Source organism: Tupaia chinensis, unplaced genomic scaffold, assembly GCF_000334495.1.
Source record: "Tupaia chinensis unplaced genomic scaffold, TupChi_1.0 Scaffold143796_1, whole genome shotgun sequence".
In the NCBI taxonomy this organism is placed as follows: Eukaryota; Metazoa; Chordata; class Mammalia; order Scandentia; family Tupaiidae; genus Tupaia; species Tupaia belangeri.
In genome coordinates, this window is record NW_006203646.1 from 84,435 (window position 1) to 107,030 (window position 22,596).

At 36.0% G+C, this 22,596-nt stretch overlaps 1 protein-coding gene across 2 annotated transcripts in view; it reads right to left on the reverse strand.

The window, feature by feature from the left end:
• The window catches only part of GABRG2 (gamma-aminobutyric acid type A receptor subunit gamma2), a 111,335-nt gene that overhangs the window by 74,423 nt on the left and 14,316 nt on the right, over window positions 1–22,596 (reverse strand). For both annotated transcript variants that reach the window (XM_006165052.2, XM_006165051.2), the window contains exons 2-3: window positions 4,521–4,672; window positions 2,600–2,667 (exon numbers count right to left, since the gene is read on the reverse strand). In XM_006165052.2, the coding sequence (XP_006165114.1) occupies window positions 2,600–2,667; window positions 4,521–4,672 (220 nt within the window). The remainder of the gene's footprint in view (window positions 1–2,599; window positions 2,668–4,520; window positions 4,673–22,596) is intronic.

Below are 22,596 nucleotides of genomic sequence, written 5' to 3' on the forward strand. Positions count from 1 at the left end.
ATATATATATATATTATGTGTGTGGGTGTTTGCTATAGAACATGTGTGCTTGCAGAAGAGAAACAGAAAGAGAGAAAAGGAAAGTGAAAAATTACCTTCTAGGGGTGATACAATTTATTCTCCACTCTCCTCTCTGGATTTTGGACGTACATGCCCATGTGCCCAGCATGTTTTCCAAGCTCTCATGTCCAGGACTCGAATTATGCATGCAATCATTTGGGATCCAGCAACCTTAACCACTATGCCACTTGGCTGGCTCAAGCTGGTCATGGTATTTTGAGCTAGCTAATTCTTTGCTGTGGAGGGCTGGCCCGTGCACTGTAGGATATTTCAAAGCATCCCTGGCCTCTACTCCCCAGATGCCAGTAGCATCTCCTCCACCTCACTTCCCCTCTCACCAGGCTGTGGCAACTAAAATAACTTTCTGACATTGCCAAAAGTCTCCTGGGGAAACAACTGCCCAGGTTCAGAACCACTACTGCAGAGCACAACTGAACCCAGAAAACTCAAGAAAGTCCTCATCTCAGTTGTCTCATGGTAAAATGAGGATCCTGAAGAACCTAACTGGTTAGGTAGTATGAGGACAGAAAAGAATGCACAGAAAACCTGACTCTGACGTCGGCTATCATATTTAGAGGTAGTCTCTGGGAAAATGCCCTTACTTTTAGACCTCATTACTTTCATCTTCACAAATAACCCATTAATCCAATTACTTAGGTCACTCCCAACTCTGTTCACACCAAGATTCATTACTTCTCAATTCCATTCATCACCATCATTGTCATCCCAGTTGTTAATAAAAAAGGATACTACCATTTTATTCTTGTAGATGTTATTATTCATCAGTTATAAATTGTGTGCTAGTCCTCTGGCTAAACATTTTCATGTATCATCTCATTTAATAAATCACATTATAAAAAATATATAATAAACAATTACAATAAAAACAGTTTAAATTATTTGGTATGAACATCATTCCAATGAACTATTCCTAGTTATATATTTCATTTTTTTATATCTCTTTTTTTTTTTTAGAAAAAGATATTTTCACTGTATGTCATGTGTGCTCACAGAGAAAAGAAAGTGAGAAATTTGCCTCCCCTCTAGGGGGATGGCCACACCACAATCCCTCTTCTTCCATTCTCCTCTTGGGATCATGGGCAGGCACACATGCACCCAGCGTCAGTTTCAAGCTATGGGTCTGGGACTCGAACCTTGGTTGACTAAGTGAGAGTGCAGCGATGTAACCATTACACTGTCTACTGGTTCCTTTATAACTTGATTTTAATCATGTTTTTAAATGGAAAAATTAACCAAAAAAGTCAGTGTTCTTAGAATTTGAGATCAGGGATGGGAGAAACATCCACTTCCACATTGTCCCAATTTCCTAGCACTATCACCATTTTATGTTGACTACATACAGAACCAGGGTGATTATCAATTTTCTCATGAATATACAGCTTTTCAGGATCAGTCTAGAGTATTCCCCTTTCTCCTCATTCCCATTGTTCTGTCATTCCCCTGCACCTCCTGCCAATGTGTCTCATCGTAATCGACTCCATTTCCACTGAATAAGACATACCATGTTTGTTCATTTAGTTCCATATTTGAAGTCTACAGCTAATGAGAGGGAACCTATTTTATTAAATCCTTTTCAACTAATTAGTGATGTTGCAGTAGTTAGAGTAATAAAATAACTGTGGATCTATGTGGTGGCCAAAAACCCCCAGACGAAAAGCTTTGATTCTTAACACTGAAATTTCACGAATAGTGATCTTGGGACAATTATTCCTAACACAAAAGAGTTCAAAGTGTAAATACACCACCATGCCTTCTTCTTGTTAGTCATAATTTACAACAGAATACTCATGGTTCAGAGAATTTTAGTGTAAAGAAGTAATACTCAGAATGTTTTTAATAGTTAAGAATCTAACTGATTTTCAGGGAGTATACAGGTAGATATACTATCTCATCACCCCATTTGAGACTAATTAGTTTCTTATCATTCTTTCTCTGAATTAATGTAGTATCTTTATTGATTGCTAGCCTGGTAAACACTTTCCATGATACTGTATTATATTACTGTGTGCTAATATTATATAATGTTATATTGTACTCCATTCTACTCTATCATGTCTAATATGGACTGTAGCTTAATCTCCCATCTCAGATTTGATAGAAAGTGTTATACAAGAACAAAGTTATTACTACATCTGATTCACTATTTCTTATTTAAAGTGAACTATGTTACTTCAACACTGTCAATACTCTAGACATTAGTAGACTATGGTTCTTTATATTGTAGAAAGTGGCACTTGGCAAGTATCCAATGATTACAGAGTTTTAATAGTGTACCATAGTTACACAAATTAATTAAATATATATACATATATATATTATGCATGTAAATGATCACATATAATAGCATAAAAAATTGCCAAAATTTAATTATCTTCATATTTTAAGAAAGAAAAAAACCTAAAGGACTAACTTTTTCTTCCAATGCCTTGAATCAACTTTTATTACACGTTTCTTTCTATTCCCATGTGTCACATTTCCTCTCAAACATGTTAATAAAAAAAATTATTATAAAACTCACCATATTGATGGCATTAACTGGACCAATGCTATTCACATACATGTCTGTATGAATTAATGTTGGTTTCACTGTAAAGAGAACCCAAGAGATACGTGCATGTGGAGAGGTACAAAACTGTAACGTGGTCGTCTTTGTTTTCTAGAACAGATTTACTTAGTTAAATTAGAAGTTATTTATTCACATTTAATTTGGCATCAGTTAGTAATTCACTACATTTGAATAACTATTTTGCATTCAAAGAAGTATCTCCCTAGAAGCATGTAAATGAAAAAAACAAGCACAGCAGTGTTTTGAAACTGATTACTCTTCTAAAACTGCAAAAAACGAAGGTGCCAGAAAGTACTTCTCTTAGTTGGCTTCATTCTTCCTTCTCTGAGATTATCTTAAATTTTGCCATTTTTCAAGTTCTGGCATCTATTTGGGCATTGCAATTTGACTTGACCCATATAGAAAAATAATTACTTAGTGACTCAAGAAAAAAATAGGCATTAGAAACAGAAAGTCCACACAAAGACCCACAGTGATATGAATTGCTTTTGAAACAGTGCTACCCACTGATTTTTTGCTGGCCACTTTATCCTCTCACATCTCTAATCAACACAAAATCTATCTTCCTTAGTGACTTGGCTGCTGTATTTCCATCAGACAGTACGAGGAAACTCTATGGAAACCCATGGCTCAGCTATGTGTCAGAAAAGGCTAATATCAAACATCTGTAGAACTACATGCATGTGCTTCATTTTCATTTAACAATGAACAAATGATCATAATATCATTCTAGGCTTCCATTCGACAAATACATTTTTCTCATCTTTATCAATTTTCCTTGAAAGGTCCATGCCCTAATACTTTGTGGTGAATTGAATTCTTCATTATTATTCACACTCACATTCCTTCTTTTACCTCAGAAAGGCTACTCTGCTCTCTCTGAACTTGGAGCTTGGCCATCTGACTTGCTTTGGCTAATAATATAGAGATAAAAATGAGTTCTAAACCTAAGCATCAAACCTTATGGGCTTTTACTTCCTCAGTTGCTCTTTTCTATTGTCATGAGAAGGACCCCTATCTAGTCTACTAGTTCCATGGGTAGAGAAGGATTCTCCTATCTATTCTCTTTTTTTTTTTTTTTTTGGAGAGGTTTTCACTGTAGGGCGCGTGCGCTCGCCAGACAGACAGAGAGAGACATAGAGACAGAAAGCGAGAAATCACCCCCCAGGGGGGATGGTCACGCCGCAATCCCTTCTCCTCCATTCTCCTCTCGGGATCTTGGGCACGCACGCACACACACCCAGCGTGAGTTTTAAGCCACCGGGTCCGGGACACAAACTGCGGTCGACTACGTGGGAGTCCCGCGACATAGCCTTACGCTAACTGCTGGTTCCCTCTCCTATCTATTTTCTTAGTCCCACAGGTAGAGGGAAACTCACTCAGCACAGCTGCCCTAGAGGAGCAGCCTCAGCTTGGCTTGGACTAGATTAGCCCACCCACTGGTGACCTGTTGAATAAATGCTTATTATTTTATGCCACAGAGATTTTGTGGTTACTTGTTACTCAGCAATAAATGATCAATATATTCTGTCTTTACCATATATTATTATTATCTTGTTTGAGTTTTTTTATATTATTTCTTAAATGGGTTGTAAATACAGTTCTATAACCTCTGTCTAGTCTATAAAGACAGATTTGAATTTCTAGCTCTCAAGCTTTACTTGAAAATCATATTTCCTTATTTTAAACGTATTGCAACATCTCTTGCCCCCAGAACCGAATGCTATTTTTATGTTTTATATTTATTTGTATAACATATAATAAAATTATCATTGAAATATTTCTGGCCCTTAAAATATGCTGATGTTTCCCTCTAATAGGATAGACATGTCTATGTGTTAACTAAAGCACACTACGAAACGCTTTAACATACCTCCTATGTCAGGTCGAAGTTTATTGTCATACCCCTCCAACAGGTTGTTTAAGATAACAGTGACATCACCCTCAGGAACTTTTGGTGTTAAGACCCATGTTTTGTTTGAAGTATAATCTTCATAGTCATCATCCGATTTCTGGCTAGTGAAGCTAAGAGAACAAAAATATTGGTCAAGAAATATTGATTTAGGGTCAGTTTGGTGGTCACAGTGGTAACATAAGACTCAAGGGAAGCTGGATCCATATGGAAGATTACAAGTTTGGCTCCTGGTTGACCTTCACTTGTTGGGCATTGCTTCCCATGGTTGTGAGTGGCTAGGAGGAAGAGGATCAAGGCATGAGATCTCGTTGAGAGTGCTTTTTCTCTCTGTGTGTTTCTCCCTCTCAGGAAATAAATACATACACGCATGTACACACACACACACATGCACAACTAGATTACACTCAGATTGCTTTCTGTCCAGAGACCCGCTGGCAGAAAAGGAGAAATGAAGCAGGATTACAGGAATGTATAAAACAGTATAAATTCTCACCTGACAGTCTGATAAAAATCACATGGCTGGAAATAAAAATTTATTAAAATGTACTCTGCAGCCTTTGAGAATCCTCTGCTCTCCCGTCTATAAATACATCATATTTTACCAGTTATTTTTTTCATTTCCTGTATTTGATGTTCTCCCTGCCTACCTGCCCAGCCTTGTGAAGGACTTATAAAAGAACTATTTTTGTGAAAGTGATGCATAAATGATCATAATGTAGTCTAAGCATTTAAGCATAATGTCTACTTCTTCCTCCTTTGAGAAGTTAACTTGCTCCAACCTATTAATGAACGTAAGAGACTGATAATTAGATTCACTCCCACAAACTGCCAGACGTGCCTCTCCCCTCTCTCTGAATTACTGAGGAGAGAGCCGTCTTGCTGCTTTTGCTTCCCCCAGGGTGTGTGCGTGTGTATTTTTCCCCCTTACTTGCACTGAAGGCAAGGGCGGTTCATTTATCTTTGGTTGTTAAGAAGCTGGTACTATGAAGAAAAATGTAGTTGCAGACTTTAAACCACTCTTTGTTGTAGGAAAGGCTTCTAAGCTGGAAACTCTTACTAATGGCTAATGTGCTATAATCATAGAAATGAAATTACCCATTTGGCTGATCAAAGGGCCACACAATATCCTGAGACTCCATCTCATATGCCCAAACTTGTCAGAACCACCCCCTTCACATACACAAACACACACAGTGGGCTCAAAGCTAAGGGTGCCTTTGGAAGAAGATCAGAATTTCTATAATGTACTAATTCTCCTGTCCTAAGTTCCAATGTCCTGATGTCCCCCACACAAGATGACCATGTCTCCCAGATCTAGGGATAATAGAAATCCTAGTAAAAAAATACCAGTTTTATTTTTATCAATGCAGAGCATATTTTGGTTATTACTGTGGTTTAGGATAAAATTAAAATATAAAGTTTCTCACTTTGGTCTTATCTTCAGTTTATTTGCCTAAACATATGGTATAGAAAGGATTTTGTCAGATACTAAATCATTCCCACATTAGGCTGAATATATTTATATTCTCAAACCAAATATATCACCTTTCTTCAATGATGCTGTCATAATTACATATATATAAATATAACATTGCAGTTATATATATAAAACATACAGTCAGCATACACACATATGCCCATACTACCATATATGTAGGAAGTGGTGAGTTCTTCAAAGAGTTCATGGACAATGTGTATTTTAAAAAAAGCTATCCATAGATTTCAAAACTTTTTGTGCCAAAATAAATTCATCTTTTAATTCTACTTTCCATGAGCTTTTTGAAGTCCATAAGCATCAATGGGTATAAATATATAAATACATATAATGTAGCTACACAACGTAGCTAGAATATACTGAGATAGCTAGTTAGCTTAAATATATGTAAGCTGTTTAGATATGTGTGTGAATGTGCATGTGTGTGTGTATAGATAGATTACTAAATATTGCAGGGGAAAGGTGTTTAAGTGATTAATCTGGTTTTAATAAAAGAATGGAAGATGAACTTTAAGAGTAATCACTGGCATGAATGAATTTCATATGGAAGTATGTATGATAGCCTTCTCTTTTTATAACTTAAAAGCTTTATGAATAGGAAACACTATTAAAACACACCCAGAAAACCATAACAGCCAGTGTCTTATACCTAGCACTTCAGTGAGCATAAAGACAGTGAACAAGCATTAATTTAAAACAACATGTTCATTGTGGGATTAAAAAAATAGACTGAGCAATGGTTCAGCCAGTTCTCAGAGAAGGCCTCAGTGCAGGCACAGAGCTCTCTGCGAGGCCTCATCTCACCAGTTCTCTAAAGCACAGCTCAACTCTGCCGAATAGAACTCTAATCTTATAACCAAATCTTAGCAATCCAAGATAATAATAATAAAAATAAAGCTTTCTGGCAAAGAAAATTTCAAGTATCTCCAAAAACTTACTGAAAAAGACTATAATTGGTTTTTCAAATGTCATCACAATGGAATCTATTACCACTTAAATCACTTTTGCCAAAGTGCTTTTTCACACACACAAAAAATCTCTTTCCTTCCTTCCCTCAAGTCTGAGGAACATATGAACCTTATTCAATTTTCCTCAAGGGATAGGGCAGATGTATTAGATCATTTAGCTTGCTTGTTTATAGCATCTCCTCATACCAATAAATAAATAAATAATCTGAGAGTAATAATACTTTATTACTGTTATTACTATTACCTGACAGACTAGCAAGGAAAAGAGACTAAGTGATAAAATGAAAGATGTTTGCTAAGAAGGAGTGCTGCTTTCCAAAATTGCACCAATAAGTCTCTCAACATCATCACCTATTGGTTCCCAAAACACAGTCTAATTGATTATTTCATATAAAAGTACCAGTGACATTTTTTTTCAAACTCTTGGACATTCTGTTTTGCTATTAAACAGAGAACTTAAGAGAAGGTACTGGAGATTTAGGAAGTACTAGGTCAACTTTCTGGATTCAAGTCTTTCCTCTGGACAAATTGTTAACCTGGCTAAGATTCAACGTTCTCATATTAATGAAGATAAGGCTAAGGGAAATGAGTGAGATACTGAAAGACAAATACCATATATTCTTGTTCACTAGTGGAAACAAAGATTCAATTACACAGAAGTAGAGAGTAACTTGATGGATACCAGAAGTTGGGAAGAAAAGGAGGGTCAGGAGGGAGGGGACGGAGAGAGCTTGGCTAACAGATATGAGTAGCAAGTAGATGCAGGCAATGAGTTCCAGAGTTCTAGAGCACAGTCGAGCGACTATCCTGGTGAGAATTCTAAGTTCTTGATCGTCAGAAAAGCCATGACTATTTTTCTACTCAAAGATGCATCATGACTTTTCTGACGACCCAATATATTTCAGAAGAGCTGGCAGAGAAGATTTTGGATATTCATAAGCTTCAGAGTACTAAGTGTTTGTAATGGTAGATATATTTAGTATCCCAATCTGATCATTGCTCACTGAATACATGCCTAAGAATCAGATACATTGATTACAATGATCAGATACACTGTGCCCAGAAATATGTACGACTCAATAACAATATGATAAGAAAGAGAGTCAATACTAGTAGTTATATCATATTCTTGTGTGAGGTTAAGACGTGTTAGCTGCTTATCACAGTGTCTGCTATATAGCCTTAATGATAGCTCCATTATAATCGTAATCACTGTCAGATTTACCAAAATAGCTGCAATTGTGTAACTAGAACCTGAATCCACCTAAACTGAGTCCAGAGCTGGTGCTGTAAAGGCTTTTACCTGACATGGGCAAAGAGGACGGAAAACTAGATATTTTCCTGGAAGAAAGTAATAACCCCCTACATTAGAAATAAGTGAAGTTTTTCTTCTCTACATCTTTTCCAGTTGAAGCCTAAATTAAAGGGGCCAATGCATACTCTGGGATTGCTTCCAAATTTATCTTTAAAAATAAAAAAAAAATAAAAGAAGTTTCCTCATTTAATTTTGGTTGTTTCTCTAGAATTATTTGAAGGTAAGAACCTTTGTATTCACAGGGTTGGCTATCAAGAAATACAAAAGCCTGACCACGGAGCCAGATTGTGTGCAGTGGGAACTGACTGGATGGATGCACATAGGAAGGTCCCAGGTTTGTGTCTCAGGGCCTCCTTAGACTTGCTGGGCTGACAGAGGCTGGAGTAGATCATGACCTAAAGGTCACACTGGAGTTACCACCCTCTCTCTCTCAGAAGAAGTCAATAAACTGAGAAGAAGGAGAGGAAGAGGAGGAGGAACAAGAGGAGGAAGAGGAAGTTGTCTTACTATTATGTGAGATATTCTATGGAATTGTAAACTCCATGAGAAAATCTGGGCATAAATAGATCAATCATAATTTGAGAGAATTGACCCAGTTTAATGGACTGAAAGCAAACATAACTTGAACTTCCAGGTTCCTTCCTGAATATGGTAGCCTTTACACATTATCACTTGCCCTGATGCTTTTTAATAGTAAAAAAAAAAATTCTTATAGTGAAAAAGGAATTGAATAGAAATTACTCTTAAATTAGCTAACCATTTCTTATAGTGAAAAAGGAGTAGAATAGAAATTACTCTTAAATTAGCTAACCATCCTGAAGAACATTTTATTGATAATTTCTGAGAGAAGTGTGAGAAAAATTGTGAAATGTTCATTTCTGAAAGCTTTCAAAGATGTGCTAATCGTCTGATCAAGAGCATTGAACCAGCAGCATCAATATTAGCATCTCCGGGAGTTTGCTAAAAATGCAGAATCTCTGAGACCCACTCAGACTCCTGAATCAGAATCAGTCTTTATTTTAATAAATTCTACAAGTAACTAATATACATACTAAACTTTGAGAATCTCAGTCATGGAGTGGTTAGATCAGTTGAACTTGCTCTGGGCTCTGTGTGTGTGCGTGTGTGTGTGTGTGTGTGTGTGTACTTGTGTGGGCTTTAGACAAATACAGATGTACAGGTTCTTGCATTAGATCTTCTAAAATGGAATTTCCATCTTATAGAGTGGATTATTCATTTTTATATCCACATTTTTATATCCTCATTGCTTTATTCACAAATTGAATTTAGACATTATTACAAACATGAATTCATGTTTGTGGTTAGAAATAAATATTTAGGCAGGGAAAGTGGCATGTAAAAGAAGACTGGATAAATATTGTTCAATGATAGGTTACTCAGAATAATGTAGAAGATTCTAAATATTTGGATTTCAGTATATACTCTAGTTTTTTTGGGGGGGGGTTTGACACTCTAAAGGACAATCATGCAATTTCTGAAATTTAAAATTTTCGTCTGAGTAATTCAGATTACTAGTTTTTGGGGGTTTTTTTTGACACTCTAAAGGACAATCATGCAATTTCTGAAATTTAAAATTTTCGTCTGAGTAATTCAGATTATAATAGATGTAATAAACTCAAAGTTTAGTGTGTGGGGGAGAGTAATCTAATCTTTATACTCTCCCCAGACAGTAGGATAGCAAACATTAGGATGAGAAATTTTAAAAACGTGTTTTAAAGAACCACTAATAGTCTGTTGGTGCAAGTGTTGGCTTACTTTTATTTTGCAGATGCAATGAATCATATGCAAAGTATTTTATATGTCAAAATAAATCTCCCAATACAGGAGAATGATACCTTCAAATCTTTTCTAGTGAAAAGATCTCCATAATGGAAAGAAGTCTGTTGATTACAATGTATATCAGATTGGACTGATATACAATGTATTCATGGTGGGAAAATTCACTTGGTATGCTATAATGATATACAGTGATTAAATGCAATAAATAAATGAATGAACAAATAAATCCATTTAAAAATCCGCATGCATTGGATTTTCTGCTTGGTTACTATTTCCTGTAAGTTGTGAATATCCATTGCTTATTCTTTTATTTTCCCTTAAGGAATTATTTATTTTATCTTATTGGTTATTATTTTCTTTTAATTTGTTATAGAGCATGTGCAGTCACCAGAGAGAGGAAAAGTGAGGAAGCAAGCTGCCAGGTCCAGTCCTCAAACCATAGTTGGCCGTGTGGGAGTCCAGGGCCTAAATAAAACATAACGCTATCTGCTGGTCCCACCCACTGCTTATTCTTGTAAATCTCTCTTCCTTCCTTTTACTGCACTTGTAAACATCCCCTGTTATTCTAAATTTGCACCCAGTCATAGAGTCCAGTGGGAATCCACACCCCAAAGCATCATTAACACAGGAATGTCCTATTACTTAACATGACCATGTTAAATGAGAGTTCCTTGAGTTCCAGAAACCAAGCTAGACACCATAACTTTACATATACTGTCTTCTCTCTCTCTCTCTTTCTCTCTCTATCTACCTATCTATACTATAATTTATATCTCAGAGAGAGAGAGAGAGAATATATATATATATTATCTGTCAACCTAATACTTGGCATGGCTTATTTCTCCTTCTTGTTCAGCACAAATATCATGTCTTCATGAAGGCCATCTCACTCTGTCATATCTACATTCATTGGCCATCCCATCCTTCGTATGTTCAACCAGGAAATAGTTTCATAGTGCTTCTCACAGTGCGTATTCATTGACTATTATCTGTCTCCATAATCAGACTCTAAGTTTCAGCAGCGTGTGTCCAATTTGTGAAAAGCATCAGTTTTTTTTTGCTAACTGGTTTTCCTCAGGAAAGCAATAATGTCCCAAATAGCTACTGACAAATATTCACTATGTTATAGGAGTAACTGTAGGAGTTTTAAAATATTCTATTATTTAATCTTTGGGAAATTCATCTTCTTATAATTATACCCTTTTTTCAGATAAAGAAACACAATTATAGGCACCAGTAGGTACTTTGGCTTGCCAAAAGCAAAACACCAAGGGACCAGCAGATGGCCTAATCGTTATGCCACTAGACTCTCATGTAGTCAACCTCAGTTTGAGTCCCAGGCTCGGAAGCTTAAAACTCACACTGGGCACATGTGCGTGTGTGCCCTAAATCCTAAGAGGAGAATGGAGAAGGGATTACAGCATGACATCCTTCAGGGAGGTGGTTTTTCACCATCTCTCTGGGTCTCTGGCGAGCTCATTCACCCTGTAGAAAAAATCTCTCTTAAAAAAAATAAAAGAAGAAAAAGAAAAAAAAAATCTAAGCATTATGCACAAGGTTTAGAAATTGGGACTAAATAATCTGGGAGGTGGGTCTCTCTGGGTCTCCAGCGAGCTCATTCACCCTGTAGAAAAAATCTCTCTTAAAAAAATAAAAGAAGAAAAAGAAAAAAAAATCTAAGCATTATGCCACAAGGTTTAGAAATTGGGACTAAATAATCTGCTACCATCCCCTCATCAAACAGTAAGATCATCCAAAATGAATGATTGCTTCAGCTCCTTTTCTCTCAGGACAATAAATTAGTTTATGGCTGAGCCCCAAAAGAGATAGGGCACCTTCAGCACAACATTAATGACATTCAGATTTCATAAACTCAACATTGCAGACACTGATTTGATCTCCCACACTGAGGAATAAATGCAAAGTTTGCAATTTAACTTAATAGATATGATAAGCTGCCTCATTTTAACTTTCTTGGGTTGGAAGCAATGTATACTGCAATAGCCCAGCACATCTATAAGGGGGTTCATTTCAAGGATGCCCTCCAACCATTGCAAAAGGTGACCTTTGGAAGAAAGTGTGGGAAGAGGCGAACAGGTGAGCGTTCATCCTCACAGGGCATAGGAAATTTTGCAAGTGACTACAGGAAGGGGAGATCCCACATTGAAACGGAAAGTTCCTGACAGACAATGTGGTGTCCATGCACAGGAGCACCAAGGCCTCAGCTGACCTTTGCTACAGCATTTCTTATTGGTCTGAAATCTACACCTCCCATGAAGGACTTCTAAGTGATCTGTGCTGAACCTGTTAGGAAGAAATGCTCTATGCATGGGTGTGTACACATTAGTGTTTAAAAAAAAAAAAAGAACAAAGTATGAGGTAAGAAAGTTATTATAAGTAGGACTATGATTATCAGAATGTTATACTTTCTGGGCCTAACTCTTTTTGCTTATAAATTTGTCTAACAATTGTTGGTAAATGCATTTATTTAACTGAATCAAATCAATTATCAGTATCAATTATCAGTATATGTAACAATACGTAAAATGCTAACCTGGTTAGTTTATTTTATTCACTGCCACCAGTGACCCATATTAAATAAATGCCATGAGATTTTACTACTTAAGATAAATTCAACTACAAATATCAAAATATTCAGACTCAGTTGTGAGGCACACCACGTATCATTGTAGGGTCTGAAGTAGGAATAGCTTGTTGCCTATGTATTTATATTCTTGGCTTTTTTTTCTATCTATTCTTTCATTCCTGCATATCAGCTTCAGTCCAAAGATGGCTTGACTATGTGTCTACACAAAACTGTTAACTTTTTACCTCTATGCTTTCTTGTTTATTCATAAAAAAGGAAAGAGAAACTTTTTCAAAAGCTCTCTTTAAAAGAGTTTGATTTCCATGCCGGGCATATATGTGTGCATGCTAAAAATCCCTGGGGGAGAATGGAGGTGAAGGGATTGCACCATTCTTCCTGGGGTGGGGAGGGGAGATGTCTCACTTTCACTCTCACTGTCTCTTTCTCTCTCTCCAGTGAGCACAAGTGCCCCATGGAAAAAAAAAAAAAAACTAAAAAAGAGAAAGTGAGATTTCCACTTCTCTAAAAGATCCTAGAAAATCATTTGTGTATTACTAGCCTAGATGGTGTCATACCTAGGAAACTGAAATTTATAGTTGAAAAATAAGAATATACTAAATACCACAGTCTAATTATATGTTCTACCACTAGTATCAAAGTTAGAATCAGTTTCCCGAAAAAGCATGTAGGCTTCGCAGATACCAACCAAAAATTGAGGTCTCTGAGATGAGGAGGGAAAATGTGGAGAAGGCAAGCTCAATGCTCACTAAGGACAGGGAGTGTAGCAGAAAAAAATCATCAATGCAAGGTCATATTTAGAAATATTATTCATATCCATTTTCTCGGGGTTAACTCTCTTCTTGTAGTTTTTTTGTTTTGTTTGGTTTTTTGTTTTGTTTTGTTTTTGCTTATTTTATCCCTTCATAAATGAAAGTGTGAGAATGTGAAGTGACTAGGACTATGTACTATGTGGTTTTATAACCCGAATGGCTTTGGGAAAACCGGGAAAATCATTTCGTAAAGTACACACTAACATGGAAGTTACTAAAGGCAGTGCCTGAAATGCATTCAAAGGTATGTTGATCTCATGCAGCAATGTTTCTTATGAGGTGTTCAAACTTACACACTGCACTTGTTATTGGACCATGGACTGTAATGATGACAAGGTGACAAACTAAGACACTGTAATTCAGAGGGCTTCTCTTCTTCACTCCAGAAGTACACAGGGTGTCTGAAGTTTTTGCTGTGTTCTGACTCTAGAAATCTAAGACCAATTCTAATCACAAAAAAATATGCAAACCATAGAAGTTGATGTGAAAGAAGTATGTAATTACTTACCATGAGAAATATGACCCAGGGGTGAGCTTTTGGAGTGGCAGTTAAGGTGTTGGACTCCCATATAACTGACCATGGTTTGAGTTCTGGACCCAGTGGCTTGAAACTCACAACAGGCGAGTGTGCATGCATGCCCAAAGCCCCAAGAGGAGAATGGACAGGGACTGTGGTGTGTACATCCCCACACCCCTGAGGGGTGATTTCTCACTTTCCCTCTTTCTGTCTCTGTCTCTTTCTCTCCATCAAGTACATATAATCTCTGGCAAAAAATAAATAAATAAATAAATGAATAAATCTTAAAAAAAAAAAAAAAAAGTAAAAGAATTATGGCCCAGCAGGAGGGCTCCATTGCACAGTGGTCTCAACTGCAATGGGAGGCCTGGGTTTAGTTCTGGGCTTGTGGTCCTGACAAGCTGGGAGGCTAGAACAGGAGCATCCATCAAAAACAGTTCTCTCTTTCTTCCTCCCATTAAAAAATAAAATAAATATATCAAAAAGGAGTTACTTTGCACTTCTACATTTATGTGATGAATACCATGCATTAAAAGTGCACCTTTTGGGACCAGCAGTTGGCGTAATGGCTATGTCACTGGACTCCCATGTGGTTGACCATTGTTCGAGTCCTGGACCTGGTGGCTTAAACTCACACGGGGTGCATGTGCATGTGTGTGCAAGATCCTGAGAAGAAAATGGAGGAGAAGGGATTACAGCATGACCATCCCCCTGGGGGGTGATTTCTCACTTTCTGACTCTCTGTTTCCCTCTGTCTTTTTGGAAGCACAAAAACCTCTCAAAAAAAAAAAAGTGCACATTTTTCAGCACACACTAAACATTTAAAATAGAATATAGACCAATAGCTTTTAACCCTAGCTGCATGTTCAAATTCCCTGGAGAATTTACAGAAAGAAAATGCCACTGCAAAACCCTACCTCTTAAGATACTTATTATTTGGTATAAGATAGGACCAAAATATCAGAATTCTAACGTACACTCAGAATTAAGAGCTAATGCTGGCTAGACAAAGCTGCCTGGCTTTCTTTTTTTAGAGCAGATAATCAGAATTGTTATTGCTCTTAAGTAAGTCAGAGGTCATTTTCAGTATTTATGCCTTACTAAGATAACCCCATGTTGGTGTTTTCCAAACTAAGAACACCAATAAGACAATTTTAAGTGTCACATAGCTGTAAAAGACATTGAAACACATTATTAAAATTTTTTCTCTTTTTAATTTTCTTTCGACACATATATTATGGACATCATCTCAGTTTATTTCTAATTTGCTTTTAGCCACTGTCTCCAATTTCCTAATCTATCTTCTAAAGAGCAATAGCAGGCTTAGTATGTCTGGTAGAAAACAATATATAATTACAATTTGAGAAAATTGTTCCAGTTTCATTGAATTTATGTTGCATTTGCATTTAATCACGAAGCTGATTCCACCTTTATTATTTTAATTAAATATATTAAATGAAAAATTATATTAGAAAGAAAGATAGTTGGCTTCAAAAAATGCCTGGTAAATAAATAACAGGAAGTCACAAAGATGCAGCAAAAAACATGAAGTTTTCTGAATTTGGGAAACAATGCTATTTCCTGTTTTTATGTTTTGTTTTGTTTTTAACTGTCGGAGGACAGATGCACTCGCCAGAGAGGGAAACCCTCAGTAAGGTGTGATCATACCACAATCTTTTCTTTCTCCATTTCTCCATCCCAGTAGGATTTGAGACATGAACTTACATATGCTCAGTGTTTTTCAAGCTGCCAGGCCCAGACTTAAACTGTGGTCTGACACATAGGCTCTGGTTCCTTATGCACAGTGCTGAACCTCTGTGACTGCTGTGCAATGTGGCAGGTCTTAGATTTAGATTTCTTGACCTTCCAGTTCATCAGTTCAAGTTTAAGACCCTTTCATGAGAGACACAGTTACAGATAGGAAAAAGTGCAAGGTATAATGGCGATATCAAAACACCTCTCATCTATTTGAGGAAAAAAAAAAAATATGTGAACAGCTAGAAAAAGCCAACACTTAAATAACAATGCAAGACAATTTAAAAAATAAAAAACATTTTCATGTGGTAGATATGACTAATCTGTCTATCAGTACCTCCAACTTGATACTAAGTTTATTTATGAGTAGGCTTCTGTACTCACTTCTAAGTCTTCTACGGATAAGGATATTTTCTTCTAGAACATAAAATATTTGAAACAACTGATAAAAATCTTTGCCCTTTTTCTAGCATAAAAATGTCAGACACATTAACATGCACAATTTTTTACATATTTGCAACAGGATCAAAAATGGTTAAGAGGACCTCTGTGTACTTTTCATGTAGCACATGACAAAAGATTAAACTGCCCCAGATTTAGGATAGCTTAAAAGATATAGTGAGCAAGTGTGTGGGAAAGACAGCTAATTCTGTTCTATGCAATGTCAGTATATAGTCAGATGCATATTTAAATGCATCAAATTAAAATGTATTCAAAAATATATGAAAACATTCATGTCACTATAGTATGTTCTGCTGTACAGTAATAGGAAATGAGCTATTAAAATTTTGTTTTAATAGATGTTTGGAATTGTGGAGTTAATTTGTTCAGGTAGCTGTTTAAAATTTCATTATCAATAGGAGTTTTAGCAACGTTTGCTGGTAAAACTGAGTCATAATTCTGAGAATTGTTCTTTCTCTCCTTCTATTTACTTATATATCTTTTTATTTTTAAAATTCGTACTGTAGACGTGATCTTTTAGTTCAAGTCATACAAATTCCAAAATTTTCCTTGTGGTCAAAGCTTTTAAGAATATTTTCTCATAATCAAGGTTTTATTTTTCACTTTCAAGAGTTAATAAAGTCTTGTTTGATCTTTATTTTTTATTCTTATTGTAAGTTCCTTTTTTCTTAATTTTCCCTATTCCCATTATACAAATAGTCTTAATATGTCCTTATATAATATGAATTTAAATAACTACACAAAAATTATAAATAATTCAGATTAGGAAAATTTCGTGTTCATTTATGTGTGTGTATGTGTTTGTGTGTGTGTGTATTTGCCAGAAGGTGCATGTGCTGGCCAGAGAAAAGCAGGGAGCTCAGAGAAAGAAAGAGACCGGGGAAAGCCTTCCTCAAATGGGTGTGGTCATGCCAGACTCTCTTCTCTTTCACATTTCCATTGTGTCAGAATTTTGATATGCCCACACATGCATATGGTGCTTTTTTAATTTTATTTATTCATTCATTTATTTTAATTTGACCAGAGAGAGAGAGAAGAGAAAGTGAGAAAGCAAACCACCAGGTCTGGGACTCAAACCATGGTCAGGGAGGTGGGAGTGTCCAGCACTTTAGCCACCATGCCACCTGCTGGTCCCATACATGGTGTGTTTTTTAAGGCATAGGGACTAGAATTTGAACTGTGGTCAGCCATGTGGGATTCAGTCCCCTTAACCACCAGGCCACCAAGCCAGCCCTCATTTATGTTTATTCACAGATCCCTCCTATGAGCTAGGTACTGTTTTCAGCACTTGGCATGATTGCTTTGTACAAAAAAATAAATAAATAAGTTCTGTACTGAGAATGAGCACCAATTTGTACTTTGGGACTTTGGGAATGCATTTTGGAAAGTCCAGAATTGTTTTTATTCCTTGAATTATAGAACAATAAAATGAAAGCCTAATGGAACTTGAAGTCATCCTAATTCACACCCAGTTCAAGCATGTTTTAAGTCAGCAAACAAAAAGATTATATAATAGTAAAACAATGTTATATCATTTATCAATTTACAAATTCAGATCTTTCATCATACAAGAAAGCAAAAACCCTTAAATTGTTACTATTCATATTTTGGAGAATACGGTACACAAGTTATAAAACAAGGCTGCCGTGGAATCCAAGCTTCTCCCTCCCATCTACCTTGTTATTATTTTTTCAGGTTTTTTTAGTATCGAAATAGAGTCACACCATTGAAAAGTTTATGATTAATAAAATCAAGAGAGCACTCTAAAAATCAGATTGAAGAAAGAAAAATACCTCTATTTTGTCTAGAAAACTTATTATAGTCATGTCTAGGCATTAATTCCTGAGAAGAGTTAGCTAGATAATCAGTTTTTTTTCAAAGACTATTATTCAGAATGTAAGTTTTTAGTTAGTCCATATAAATATTTAGGTGTGGGGATGCTGAATAGTATGTTAGGTATATGTTATAAGAAATTGACCAATTGTCCTCCAGATTAGATATTTTAAATTCCCACTAGCAATGTACCAGAGTACTAGTCACTTCACATTTTCACTAACACTTACTCTTGCCAGCACTGTTTTTATTTTACTCATTCTGATAAATAAGCAGTGATATATTAACATGCTTTTAATTTGCATTTGCCTAATGACTAGAGGCTAATGATGTTGAATCTTTCTTTATATGCCTATTGGACACCTCAATAATTTAGATGAATCTCAAAGCCAAATGTTAAGTGAAACGTATGATTCTTTTTATATGATACTCTTTAAAAAAGTGATGAACAAATCAGTTGTTGCAAGGACTTTTAAATGAGGGGAAGGTGTGCGTTCAAAGAAGTAGTATGAGAAAATTTTTTGCTTGTTTGTTTTCTGAAAATTTTTTGGTTTGTTTTGAAGAAGGTAGAACTGTTCAGTATAGATTTGGGTAGTACTTATAAGAATTTATTTACAGATGTGTTCAAGTTTGTATAACTGTACTTCAAAAAAAGTTAAAGTTTTCTGTATAACTTAGAAAAAACACAAAAATGAAGCTATTATTTTATGAACTGAATCACCGGGTTTTTCAAAATATGCTGACATGAGAGTCTCATAAAGTTTTCTAATTCTAAGATAGAAGGTACTTGAGTCTAACATTTTTCTTTTAATTTTGGGGAGAAGAAATATTATTAATGAACTAGTACTGGTATTTTTAATTAATTTGGTGTGTACTTTTAAAAATCTCTTTCTGAGTTTTAGATGAGAGAGCGCCCTCCTTTGTATTTGTGAACACAGACTAAATTCAGCCATACATTTTATGGATTGGAAATAAATGCACATGCATTAATGTTCCTAAGCTTTATAAAAAAAAATACATCTGTTTAAACCAATAAGTTAAATATAATTTCATAATAATCCCACAATATATTTATTGTTTCAAATCATTGACATAATAGAGTGTCTATAGCTGGTTTTGATCTTGGGAAGATTTTGTTGTAGGACATATATAAAACTCTAAGGAAACTAAATGTCAGCAATTTAGTTATTAGGTAACAGCCAGGCCATTAAAAATTGATAGGTAAATTGCAACCCACACCATTTTCCAAATTACATAGGCACACTTATTCTTTAAGGATGAAATCAATGAGGGACCAGCAGTTAGCGTAGTGGCTATGTCGCTGGACTCCCATGTAGTCGACCGCGGTTCAAGCACTGGACCCGGCGGCTTAAACTCACACTGGGCACATGTGCATGCATGCCCAGGATCCCAAGAGGAGAACGGAGGAGAAGGGATTGCGGCGTGGCCATCCCCCCCTGGGGAGTGATTTCTCGCTTTCTGTCTCTCTGTCTCTGTCTTTCTGGTGACCACACGAGCCCTGTAGCGAAAATCTCTCCAAAAAAGAAAAAAAAAAGAATGAAATCAATGATATTAACATAGGAAATTTTTGTTGTTTGTTTTTGGAGAGTTTTGTTTTTGTTTTTTGTCTTTTTTTTTTTTTTTTCTATAGGACCTGTGTGCTTGCCAGAAAGACAGAGAGAGACAGAAAGCTAGAAATCACCCCCTGGGGGGGAAAGGGCCACATTACAATCCCTTCTCCTCCATTCTCCTCTTGGGATATTGGGCACACAAGCACATGCTTCTGGTTTAAGCCACCAGGTCTGAGACTCCAGCTGTAGTTGACTACATGGGAGTCCAGCGATGTAACCCTTATACCATCTGCTGGTCCCAATATTGGGAATGTTTCTCCTGATCCCAATGCCTTACCTGGAATAGAACTCACATTCATTACTAAACCTGTAAAGTTATACATTAGAAAGTAACTTCCTGTCCCCTAAATTCTGCCTCCTAACTTTGCCATCCTTGTTCATCACTGTTCTTCAGCCCTCTGGGTCTTTAAATTTTTTTAATTAATTAATTAATGTGTTTTAAATGTGTGTATTTCTCCCATGAGTGAGAGAGAGAGAGAGAGGGAGTCAGAGAGACAGCACCTCCAGGAGGGTCTTGATGACATGATTTACCCCTGCCTTAATCTATCCCTGACCATGGGCACAGCATGTCTGGCATTCTCAGGAAGGTCTCCAGACTTAAACCAGGAACCTTCCCAAGTGGGTCAGCTTCACAGAACATCACATTTAACTGTTGTGCCACAATCCAGTTTGTGGGGCTTTTGAAAAATTCCTAAATTACATCACGCTCAGTTCTTTTCAGGGTCCTTGCACTGGCTGCTACCCATGATGAAAAATGTCTTCCTTTCCAATCATTCCATAACTGGATTCTTACTTTCTTAGTATCTTGACTTCTTATCCATTCCTCACAGAGGCCTTTCTTGACTATCATTGTCAAGTAAAATTTTCTTGAATTTGTTCATCACACCCTACTTTCTAGTTATTTCTTCAACATGTATCAAATGCGAAATTTTTTTTTGTTTATTCACTATCTGTCTCTCTCCAGACTACAAAGTTTAAAATAATTAAATTACAAAAAGTCTGTCTTTCTCATGCTTTTTCCTCATCATTTAGTGAGTGCCAGGATATTAGAAATCCAGTAAATATGTATTGGAGGCAGGAATAAAGGAGGCAGGCAAGGAGGAGTTTGCTCAATTTGCATATATTTAATTCCACATTTAGCATAGCACTTCAGAGCTCAGCAAGAGTTAAGTGATATTCAATGGGAGACTACGTCAAAAGAAAAATGAACAGAATCATGTGGACTTACGGGTTTAACTGAACTTATATGTAGTATGAGTTCCATTGTCCAGTCTCCTTTCAAGATTAAAAATATAAAATAAAATAAAATTTTAAAAGCATTAACAAGAAAAGTAAGGACATTTCTCAAAAAAATGATTGAGCATAAAATGTTGATCTGGTTATGCAATTTCTTTAAATCAGAGGCAAAAAGTAAAACAACCAGTGTATATTAACAGATACAACAGTGTCTATTAGCAAATGTATGAAAACAAAGCTATTATTATTATATTATATATAATATTTTATTCTGTTTTTCAAATTTTATCTTAAGAGTAGAAGTCTTATGAAAGCAAAGATTATATTTGCTTTATTTACTGATGTATTTTCAACACCCGGCAGGATGCTAGAAACAGTGTAGGTGAGAATTAAACAAAATGTAATTAAGAAAATACATAGAAATTCAGGAGTGCACATTTTGTGTCATGTGAATCAGGACACATAACTCTTCTCCCCTGTCTTCTGTTGTATGGGCATTTGCATGTTGTGAGATATATTTTACTAAAATTTAAATGGCATTTTTATTAGAAAGTTTATAGTTTACTTCCATACTTATTTATCAGACTATATATATATATATGCTTTTTCATTTATTTTTAGATTTTTGTTCAATTATTTTTTATTTATTTAGTTTACTATTAATCACTGCATATCATTAAAGCATACAAAATGAATTTTCCCATCCAAAATACACTGTATATTGGTTCAATCAAAAATATTACCATACATGTTATCATTGAGTTGTACGTAAAATTCTGAGCAACTTATTGAATCTGAATTATGACTTTATGTAAAGGGATAGTCATGAGAATAAAAGTTTCTCAACTGGATGAATTGGAAGGTACTGAAAGTAGAGTCAAAAAGGTAATTTGGGTGGCTGTTGCACTAATGTAAGTGACAGATGCTGTTGAGTTTTGTTCTATGATTACATCCAGGCACAAAGAAAAATAGACAATTAGTCATGACCTTGAATAGCAAAATATCAGCTTAAATTGTTTTCACCGTCTTTACTCTCCTTTCTCTTTCCTCTCCTTATCTCCATTCCATGCTCTCCAATACAGATTTTGGTCATCAAGATAGCATCCCAAGTTTGAGTTCCTGACCTGGTGACTTGAAACTCAGGCCAGACGTGTGTGCCCAAAATACCAGGAGGAGGAGGGAGAAGGGATTGTGGTGTGGCCACCCCCCGGCAGGGTGATTTTTCACTTTCTCTTTCTCTGTGTGTCTCTGGCAAGCACATGCACTCTATAACAGAAATCTCTCTCTAAAAAAATGTGTCTAAAGTATTTCATTCTCATTTATTATAATGTGATTGTGGTGGCCTACTAAGAAGACAGAATTTAGGTCAGTCCATGACATGATGGGTAAGGTGTCTGGATCCCCCATCGCTGACTGTACAGTTAAGTCCAGATCCAACAGCTTGAAAAACATACCAGGTATTTGTTTTGCTGCCCAAAATCCCACAGAGAAGGGATTAAAGAGTAGCCATGCCCATGGCAAGCGCTTTTTCACTTTCTTTCTATAGCTCTCCAGAGAGTGTACATACTCTTTGGAAATAAAAAAAAAAAAAAAAAAAAAAAAATT